Source organism: Astatotilapia calliptera, chromosome 8 (assembly GCF_900246225.1).
Source record: "Astatotilapia calliptera chromosome 8, fAstCal1.2, whole genome shotgun sequence".
Lineage (NCBI taxonomy): Eukaryota > Metazoa > Chordata > Actinopteri > Cichliformes > Cichlidae > Astatotilapia > Astatotilapia calliptera.
In genome coordinates this window covers 15,480,575-15,490,880 of record NC_039309.1, presented here as the reverse complement: position 1 = coordinate 15,490,880, position 10,306 = coordinate 15,480,575, and the positions used below count along the sequence as shown (strand labels likewise).

Here is a 10,306-nt window from a genome sequence, read left to right as displayed (position 1 = left end):
TCAAAGTCAGGGTTTTATTTATTTACACACAGACACGCACAGGTTTTCACGTTAAAGACTACGGCAGTTCTTAATGGCTTATCTCAACCACACCAACGTGAAAAACTTCTTAGCATCAAAAGTCAGTCAACTTGGTCTTCTTGAGATTGGTCCAGATAAGCCTGGATGATTTCCATTCATCTGGCTCTTTTTTTGGCCTGTAATAAAATCAAATATATAAATAGGTAAATGGATAACATTAAACAGAACTTTCAGTGTGACAGTTGCTGACACTGGCACTTACTGCATTGGTAAAGCAGATCTTCAGTGCTTCAAACTCTTTGGCACACAGATCCTTCCTCAGCTCCTGTGTGCCTGTTGTGGTAGCAGCTACACACTTTCCATACACTGCTGCCTGAATAACACACAAATTAAAACGTCACATGAAGCACATTTGTTAATGTAATAAATAACTGCATTACTTGGACCAATGTTTTATTAACAAATGTACCCATTTTTATTAACTTAATTTCCACTGTTTGTTTATTAAGAATTGGCACATTAACTTTATTGCCAAAAATTCACCAGAAGCTAAACCATGCTCTAAAATGTTAACTAGGTAAATCTAGTAATAAAAAATAATAATACAATACAAACAAGTGCTTATGTGTGCTTTAAAGAATAATTAACTGGTAGGTATTTTTGTAAACTACATCTTGAGATAATAAAGTACATGGCAGCACGTGTATATTGTTAAAAGCTTAAATGAGGAAATATTTTGGATGTCCCCTACTGGGAGCTGCTGTAGAGATGGCAGCTGGCTTTGATGGGAGAGGCAGCTAAGTTTATTCATATCTAATGAGAAGAAGAGAGGTTCCAGAGTTGAACCCGTTCAAAGGATAATCTACCAAGCAGTATTTTTCCACCATGTACTTACCTCGTTCGCACACTGTGCAAAAAGTTCCGGGAAAAGTCTCATTTTCTCCCTAGTGCGACTCCAGACATTTGACCCAGACATGCTGTTCAGGCGTAAATAGATTTGTTTTAATATCTGGTAAATTTTTTAAGTCAACGATTTTAAAAAAAACGAAGCAGCAATATTTTCGTGTCAAATAGTTTCTTAAAACCTCTGACAACTCAAAAGAACCGAAATTATTTTTATCATACAACTAACAGACGGAGCTCCGGTGAAAACCCTGGGCAGCGCCATGTTGACGACTGTTTACGCCCATAAAAAAATCTGAACTATGATTCGTTCATTTCCTTGTCAGAAAAAACATTTCTGAAGGTTGATTCGTCATGTTCCAACTCCTGGTTTAACCAGAACGCCAATAGAGTCGAGGATTGCTGCTTAGTGTTTTGTTATTGGCTAGCGGTCACCTCAAGCCCCGCCTTTCCATCGTACACCTCGAAGGAAGATGAGTAACCCGCAGCTGGGACTGCTAAATCATGGCAACATTTATGGAACGATTAGCCTTTCTTCAGAAAGTAAGTAATATCGACAGTCGTTATTTTAAAAAAAAGAACACAGAGAAGCCGAAACGAACATGTTAAATGTCACGTAACGTTGACGTACTTATTTAAATCTATTAGCTTTTGCGAAACCATAGCTTTCTTTTAGCCTGCTAGCTAACATCCTTAACCAACATCTTTTGGCTTTTTACTTTCTGTTTTTCACTGGACGTGTCAGGTTGTTTCGTTAAAACTTAATGCTGCACACTGGTTTAAGGGTCAGTTTGCGGTCAACCGAAGTGGTAAACCACAATTTCGTCTAACTATCCAAGGTGCCCACCCTGATGAAGGCTACAGCAGATGATGAAAACCCCTGTCCTGGCTACCTTTTCCAGGAGATTGGAAGTATCCTTTAGCTGCTTCTGCTGTTGACTGCAAAAAGTTCCTACTCCTGCTGGCCTCTTTTGCATCTTAGAGCTGTATAAGTAGGCTGTGGCCATGACTCTACATAATCACTGATGGGTACATACCTTGAGCATGGCTAGGATAGGATAGGTTAAAATTATATTTTTTGTGTGTGTGTGAAGAAAAGGTCTCACGTGGGTTATCAGTCAAATGTTTATACCAGCTAAACCATGGGAGTAGTAATATCTGTGTGATGAAGTGTTATATCCTTAATTCTAAGCACACTGTAGAAATCTCCCATGAGTCTTCAGGTTGTGGTCAGTGTTTGTTGGAATACCTCCTGGAGAGGCTACAAGTGGAGTCCTGTCATGTCAAACTGAAGGTGAGAGAATTGCTTTTGCTACTGTTTCTGTCTCTTTAAAGGACCTGTACATTGCTGATTGCAGTTTACGAGTAAGTGTGGGTTCTGTTCTTGCTTCTGGTGTATCAGGTGCTGAAGATTTTTGTCCACCTCTGTGGTCATGGGTCCAACCATTTCCTCACAGAACTCAGAAGGAACTCCACCTTCATCCAGCAAGCATCCGGTTAGATTTTTCTCATTTGTGCGTTCAACTTTCATTATTTTGCTGCTGCCATCGTTCATACATATTCACTTTGGGTAATTTTTATTTGATAAGTTTACAGCGGCCCTCCTGATCCCATCCATGGCACAGCATTATATGAGAAAGTGAGGAATACAGCACAGGTACGACATGGGTTGTTTTGTATTTTCATCTCAATATAGTTAGTTACACAGAAAGGGAAGGTGGCTTGAATAAGAACTTTTATTCTTTGCCGTTCATCCATTTACAGGAAGTGGCCCGCTTACTTTTCACAGATGTCATTCCCTCCAAAAACAGTATCACTTCAACTAACCTTGCCCCCCCTACAATGGGTAAGTGCTAACACACATTGATTATGACCATAAACGGCACTCATCTTTCAAAGATGGGCAGGCGGGCGGGTGACGTGGACACCAAAGTTTGTGAAAGTGATAACTCAAAAATGAATTAGAAAGTATAATTTTCCTGATGAAAGATATAAGCTTTAAAGACTTAAAGACCCAAATATATGTACTACGTCCTGTATGCCAAACTATTGTACATCACTTTGCTATCAGGTTTGACTTTAGCGCCATGTAATAAACAAGTAATAGAAGAGAATGGGTATCTGTAGATGGGATGAAAGAAGTAGTCATTAAATTGCATTGTGTGTACAATAGTTAATTTGTTTCATTCTCTTTAGGTATGGGATCGGCCACTTCCCACAGATCAGGAATGCAGGGTTTTGGATACAGTCCAAGAAAGCAGGGGACAGGTGAGGGAAGCCGAGCTGCACAGTACATACAAATCAAACTTACTGTGTGTGTAAATTTCTGGACCTGTGCCTTGCAGCAGGCAGCGACTCACTTCTGGATAAGATTCAGAAAGCAGCTGAGGTGGTGGCGAGCGCTGTCCTTCCCCCTACTGAGCATCAGGGGATCCGTCTCCATGACAACCATTACCGGGCCGTGGTGGCGCCTTCTGCACCCATAGAGGTGGCCGTGCCAGCGTGTGCCTATAATCTGCCTGCTTGTAGACCGAAAGGTCAGAAATGAAGCTGGCACAATTACGCATTTTATTGAGGCAAGATTGAGGAAAAAGTATCAACTGAAGCCTTAGTAGCGAACAGATGTTTATAAATTAAGGTTTTCCTCATGTGTCTTCACTTCACCAGTGACTAAGTGGTGTCCGGGGCAGGTAGGAGGTGGCTGGGAAGAGACGGACAGTGGCAACAGCTCCTCTCACAACTCCTCTCAGGACATCGCTGCCAATAGCAGGGCGTCGGTGGGCAGCAAGTCAGCTGGCACAGGAAGCCAATCAGGGGCCAGCAGAGAGAGCAGTGGGGACCTATCAGATCGGTCAGTGTCAAAAAAGTTTAACCTTTTTAACACATCATGCCCTCGAGCCTTTTTTTTTTTTTCTTTTTAATGCATTAGCTGAGAGCAAGTACTGGATTTTAAACAGACTTTACCCAATGCCTGTACAGTGACAGTGCATTTAATCTCCTGTTGTGTGACACACGAGAAAAGGAAACATCAGAAAATTGTTCATGTTTGAAGAGGGCTTGTAGTTTGTTAAACCAGCTGTTTTTATTCCAGTGCAGTCACATTTAGGAGCTTGTAGCATAATCTCCAAATGTTCTGTGTGCAGTTTGTACAATTTACTGTTTACTGGTCACCTAAGAATAAACCTTTTGCCAGGATTGTCAGTTTTTCTATGCAGTAAGCCATGTTCCTGAGCATTATAAGCCTGTGTTTTCTTTAAGTTTGTTACTTTCCTCTCATACTTTGTGTGGTTTCCAGGGTGGAGGCCTTGCAGCTAGGGGATTGTGGTCAGGAGATGGCACTCATCAATAAACTGACTGAAGGCTCCAAAGTTTTCCTTTCCAGAGAGGAGAGCCAACACTTCATCAAAGAGTCAGTGCACCAAAATCCCATTGAAAACACAACAGCCTGGGCTGGTTCTTTTCTACAAGCTGGTTTCTCATTTTTAATTAGTTTTTTAGTAAACTCCTGATTGTATTCAGTTGCCTTTTTTAATATTATTAATTGAGCTATTTTCATCTTATTATACATTTTTGTGCTCCTGCTTTTGTGTTATTTTTATTTAATTCAACTATTTTACTCTATTCTATTTTAAGCTTTTTTATTGGTTGTTTTGGTTTCTGTGATGCAGTAAATTGTTGGTACTTGTGGCACGATTTCAGTCTCTCTTTTTTTTTTTCTTTGTTTTTTTTTTTTTTTTTTAAACTCTGTCAGGTGCTCCATTCTTAACTGTGAGGTTGTGGTGGAGTTGCTGTCTTGCAAGCTTCAAGATCCTTCCTACACCATTAAGATGGTAACAATGAGAAGACATCGAAAATCAGAATTCTTTGTTTCAACTTTACTCTGATTATAGTGTTGTTTGTCTACTCTTGCAGCGGGCGCTGTGTGCTGTCGCATCCCTGATGACCTCTGACCTCCTCTCTCTGGAACAAATGTTTGGAGCCACACAGCACAGACTTCGCCAGCTGAGCGAGGGCCCTCCAGGACCGGTGGCAAATAAAGCCACCAAGGTAAACGAAGCAGAGGGAGACTACTTTACTACTTAAGGACAAGTAGTAAACCCAATAATACTTATTTGTGCTTTTTTTTTCTTTTTCTTTTTTTTTAATCTGCATATCTCCTCTGACTAGATCTTGCGACAGTTTGAGGCTTTGATGGGCGGATCTCTGCATGCTACCAGGCAGGATGCAGTGAACAGCCATCAGGCAACAGTGAATCAGCTTCACACCTCTAGCAGCAATTTACTGCCAACACACTTGTTTGACAGTTTCAAACTTCAACAGCCGGACACTTCATCTGCAGGTGTCATTCAACCACCAAAGCACCCATCTCCCCCTCCTAGTCAGGATCTGGCTCAGAGCCACGAATTAGCAGAAGATCAGGTCCAACCAGTAAGGACAGGCGAGGTGAGACTGCATGCTGAAGATTCCGAGACTGTTCAAGATAAAAGCACCCTTGCTTCATGTGAACCTCAGAGTAAGCCACACCCCCAGAGCAGACTGTCTCTGTTCAGTGGCATGGAGCTGGTGACCAAAGGAAAGCCGCTGTGTAACAGTGAAACATCACATGAAGAGGTGGAGGACAAAATAGGCGACAGGATAAAGGAGATGGACGCTGTGCATAAGTCCGATTGTTCAGTGAACTCATCTATCACCAGTAAAACCAGTGAGGATGTTCCCTCAGTTTGCAGTTCCTCTGCATCTAATTGCAGCCAGTCAGTATCAGCTTTCTCCTTTCTCAACTTTTGATTGCAGGCAACCGTTTAGAGCTGTTCTACTTTAAACCAATGATGTCATCATGCGTTGATCCTTTTGGAAACCTGTTTAATGTTCCAAACCAAGATCCAACCAGTTAAGTTGTAAGTGGATAGCAGATTCTAATTCAGTTTCTTTTCTTATCTGTGTGCCTCTTCAGAAACTGTTTTTAAACAGCAAATTGGGCCAAGAGTGAGATTTGGGACTCATAAATAGAGCCTGCAGATCATGTCCATCTATGGATGGTTTGTCTTCTTAAAGACAGGTCTTTGTCTGCTGCAGTGTATTTTAAAAGTATTTAATGACTGAAGTTGTCTTGGATAAGAGGTCTTTACTCTGCCTTACAAAGTTACAGGACAATAACTGCAGAAAACATGAAATGAGAGATCTTTGTAACATTTACTTTAGAAAACTTAAGCTGTTTTTCCACCTCCGTATCTTTAATCCAAGACTCTTGTGCAGCTTTGCATGACATTACAGTTCAAAATCACATTTATTTATGTCATACTGGGCCTCAGTGCAGCTCATCAGTTCATCCTCACCGTCAGAAACGAGCTGTCTTTTACTCTTCTGTGCTCATGGCCAGATCTGTGTACCTGAGGTGGTCTCATTAGGGGTATCTGCTCTCACTGATGTCATACAGAGACGGGTAGGAAAAAAATGTTTCGATCAATCTGAAGCCTGAGCTTTTAGTTTACAAGAATTACTTGAGCAAACACTGACCTCATTATTTGAAACTTCCATCTGTTTAAGCAAATAAAAAACATAATGGGTCCCCTTTCTACATAGTGCAAGGAAAGCACAGCCTTGACATGTGTTATGAGGGGGAAAAAGAACTAATGAATAAATACTTCTTTAAAAAAAAAAATCATGGTTTATGAAAAGGCTTATTCAATATCTGGAAGGCTGATCAAATAAAAGTCCAAACCAAAGTCTAAGTGAGGCTAGTCTTCAGCAGCACCAGTTTTAGTTCCTGCATCATTTGCAAACAAAAATGCTCCAACCTGCTACTTTTCCATTTTCCCTAAAAATGACACTTCTGTGAAATCATAATGTTTAAATAGTAAAATGACAGATGTAGGCCTAAATTTAAATCTAATAAAGTACGCAGTTACTGTGTTTTGGCTTTGCGGGGCACACTGGTGGTTGCTTTTTCTCAGGATTTCTTTTATGTAACAACTTCCACCTCTGCAGCACGGCCTGAACCTCTGAGGGGGAGAACCTCTGTTTGAAATTTGCACTACAGTCGCTTTTCTTATGAACTCAAATCAAAAGAAAGTTGTCTTCCATTATTTTTGGTACTAAGCTATTAAGTCATTGTAAATGTTCCAAGTGTAAATTTAGAAATTTATTTATTATGTCTGCTCTGTTGACTAAAATGAGACTTGTAGAGTGCATGATTTTAAAAAAAAAAAACTTGGGGGAATTAATATTTTTGGGTTATTGTGTGTGCATAACTAATGTCTCGACTGTTTGATCATATGTAAGCAGTCATAAAGGATTTCTCATTTCAGCAAAGGTTTGCCTTCATTGTTTCAGTTACATATTTATTGCAGTGGAATGTAGTTCAAACTACACGCCTAAATCGTAATTCAGCGTAATTGTACTATAATGAACGCCACTGATGTGTTTCAGTTCAGTGAACACAAGCCAAGCTGTTCAACATGCAGGACAATAAAGCATGCTGTATTTTTGTCACAGCACTAACCACTACGCAGTCTTGATGTGATTTGTTTTGTTTTTTTTATCCGACATGTTTGCACACATCACTTTTGGCAACACTTTATTTCAAATGATTCAGGGAAATTACATATGAATCACTTTTACATTTCATTTTATTCCAAACACAGTGTACTGGTCATATTAAACCACCCATAAACAAGTATGGCTGACCGGCTTATGACACACAGATACACAATGTGGAAAATGTGGAACAAGTAAACACTGGGTTCTAAATTATTTTAAAGAGTCTGTTTTTGTTAGAAGCGCTGTGCCGAGCGGAGTGCTGCCTGACCTGCACTTTCCACAGTGCCTTCTTAAGGACCTATAATTAGCCAGGGTTTAATCTAAGGTTGGATTTCAGCCAAAAAGTCTATGAGGATCTCTGTTCCATCCTCTTAAACCCACTGACCAACCACACCTAGACATTTTAGATTCATTTAGCCAGTGACTGCAAAAAGTAGAATGCTCTAACTTTATAGCTTTGGTTAGAGAAAACAAAGCCTAAAATATTCTTTAATGGATTGTATTGATCGTGCTCCTTAGGAGTGAATCCATTGGCCTTCTCCATATGGGATCACAATAACTCCCACTTCTCTGATGGAAACAAGCGACCGACTGTCCCAGTCAAGAGTAAACAGAAAGACTTCCAGAGTAAAGTGCTTAGCTTTATTTAGTTCTGCAAGCACTTTGGATCATCATCATCATCACACTTTTCTTGTGATTAGCACCAATGAAAATGTCCACGCATCGACGCACGCATGTAAAGAGAAGGAGACCTCTTCATAAAGTGCACGGGGTGCATGCATACACACACACATACACACAAATCCACACGTACACATCGATACTGCACAGAAAACCACAGTGGCTGGGCCATGGAAAGGCGGATGTGCTTATGATCTTGACAAATGGTACATGTCGAGGTGGGGATGAGCCCAGGATCCATAAACCTCCCCAGTGGGGTTGCAGCTGTATGCTGTTTTCATAATATGTCGTGTGCGATGGTACGACAACTGAAAGTTATCATGCCACATACATTTCAATCAATAAAAAAGTTGTTATTAATAATAATAATGATAAGAACTTTGTAATACCATAATATTTTCAGAGACAGTGAAAATCTCATACTGTTGCAACCCTATTCCCTACACATCATCGCCTTACACCTGACCCCATGGTGTTATTGAGGCTTTCTGGGAGGCACCATCATGCCAGCAGTGTTGACACTGATGGGTGAGGGACAAAATGGTCAGGAGGCAAGGTCGGGCGAGGGCCGGAGGTCACGGTCATGTCGACCCTGGTCGTCCTCTGGTCTGCAGACTGCTGAAGTGCGCCTCCCTCAGGACTCTGTTGATGTAGTCATATGAGACACTTCTTCCGTCACCATGGAAACCGTGCGGCAAGGAGCTGGCAGAGACTTCGGGCTTTGGGCTGACGGGGTCCTGGGTCCTGCAGCTGTTTTGGCTGTGTATGCATGGTCTGGTGGTGGCCACTATTGCTCTCTCTGGACTGCTGATCCCATTGCTGCTGTCACTGCTGGAAGACTGCAAACACAGAACAGAGTTGGAGTCTGAACAGCAGCTTCACAGATGGATGCACAGCCTGTGAATAAAGACGGTCTAAGCTCTTTCTGACAGCGGCGCACTGTATGTGATCCCAAGACACGTGCTCTATCTGCAAAAATGCAGCAAGATTTACATTATAAGGTAAAAGACGTCAACTTTTATAGACAATCAGGAGCAAATCCACAATCTATGTATGTGTCTCACCTCTGAGTCCAAATCTGATACAAGCAACGAGGGACCCCCTCCTGACCTCTTGGCCTGAGGCCTCAGCTGTTGGTCTTCCTCGCTGTCGCAGCTATGGTGCCTTTTCCTGTACAAAACAGCGATGCAAGGAACAGAGAGATTGTGTGACAGAAATGATGCAGGGAGGGGGAGACAGATTGGGCGGAGGAAGCCAAGAGTATCAGAAAGAGAGTACATGACGAGGAACCAAAAATAGCAACACAGGCTGAAGCAGTTATATGAACAGGCATGTGGCACTGGTACTATGAGACCATACAGACTTACACAGCTTTACTGGGGTCTGTATGAAGCTATATTATATGACTAGAACTTGGATGCCTGAAAAATGTGACTTAGTCATAACATTGAATTACAATGACATAATAACTCAGTGTATTTTTCCATATGGTGATGATCCTATAATAAATAATTGTGAAATATTGTGAAAATGTATGTTCTCGTCTTTACCTGCTGTCAGTCAGCATTTCTCCAGTCTTATCGGATGCTTATTTTTGGCAAACAGAAAGGTTGACACTCCTTGTCAGCCGGGTTAAGATGTCTTATTTAAATGCTTTGGCAATGCTGCTCTCTCTCATCTCACTGGGAAGTCCAGGGTGTGTAAAACGAGCTATCTTCAGCCGGCTGAAGAAGCACCGGTAGCCACAGGAAAGCAAAAAATCTCCGCTCTGCCAGCGTCTCGGCGGGGCCACAAATTTAGCCGAACGAATAAAAGCTAACAAGCAAGTTGCTAGGTATTCTCGTTTACGCTGTGAAATCTCGAGGAGCCCCGGTCATGACAGCAAAGAAGCAAGCTAGCCCGCTAGCTGCTACCTGCTACCGTTTGAGTAGCCACTTATCTAGCTAACTTTAGCTGCACTAACCGAAAGTTCTTCCGCTTTCGTATGACGTCTACTTGCCAATAAGCGTGTTGAATTGTTCTCTTTAGTTTGCAACAGTCCGCTACGAGAAACCAGACCGGCAAGTTTACGATAAATCTGATTTTAATGTCTGCACTACAATACGTGATACTCCGAAGTCTTTTGGAAGACAATCGCGACTGCGAGCTTTCTTTTTTCTTTAAC

General features: G+C 41.5%; 3 protein-coding genes across 6 annotated transcripts; 1 reads left to right on the top strand and 2 right to left on the bottom strand.

Moving 5' to 3' along the window:
• ndufaf8 (NADH:ubiquinone oxidoreductase complex assembly factor 8) lies at positions 1-1,200 on the bottom strand. Its single transcript, XM_026178985.1, has 3 exons — positions 917-1,200; positions 284-394; positions 1-197 (listed from the first exon to the last, which is right to left on the bottom strand). The coding sequence occupies exons 1-3, from the start codon at positions 995-997 to the stop codon at positions 177-179; spliced, it is 213 nt and encodes a 70-aa protein (XP_026034770.1). The 5' UTR covers positions 998-1,200; the 3' UTR covers positions 1-176.
• Positions 1,201-1,337: 137 nt separating this feature from the next.
• Positions 1,338-7,428, top strand: tepsin (TEPSIN adaptor related protein complex 4 accessory protein). Of its 4 annotated transcripts, none has more exons than XM_026178949.1 (13): positions 1,338-1,467; positions 1,764-1,836; positions 2,127-2,218; positions 2,327-2,420; positions 2,514-2,581; positions 2,689-2,770; positions 3,121-3,192; positions 3,273-3,461; positions 3,592-3,775; positions 4,220-4,333; positions 4,676-4,754; positions 4,837-4,971; positions 5,092-7,428. In XM_026178949.1, the coding sequence occupies exons 1-13, from the start codon at positions 1,429-1,431 to the stop codon at positions 5,707-5,709; spliced, it is 1,839 nt and encodes a 612-aa protein (XP_026034734.1). In that variant the 5' UTR covers positions 1,338-1,428; the 3' UTR covers positions 5,710-7,428. The 4 variants fall into 4 exon arrangements, with proteins under 4 accessions (XP_026034734.1, XP_026034733.1, XP_026034735.1 ...); XM_026178948.1 differs by having other exon boundaries at positions 3,270-3,461; XM_026178950.1 differs by having other exon boundaries at positions 1,709-1,836; positions 3,270-3,461.
• Positions 7,429-7,485: 57 nt separating this feature from the next.
• On the bottom strand, positions 7,486-10,297 carry LOC113028581 (protein FAM104A). Its single transcript, XM_026178984.1, has 3 exons — positions 9,693-10,297; positions 9,207-9,312; positions 7,486-8,981 (listed from the first exon to the last, which is right to left on the bottom strand). Exons 1-3 carry the CDS (start codon positions 9,707-9,709, stop codon positions 8,724-8,726), a joined length of 381 nt encoding a protein of 126 aa, XP_026034769.1. The 5' UTR covers positions 9,710-10,297; the 3' UTR covers positions 7,486-8,723.
• Between the last annotated feature and the right edge of the window lie 9 nt (positions 10,298-10,306).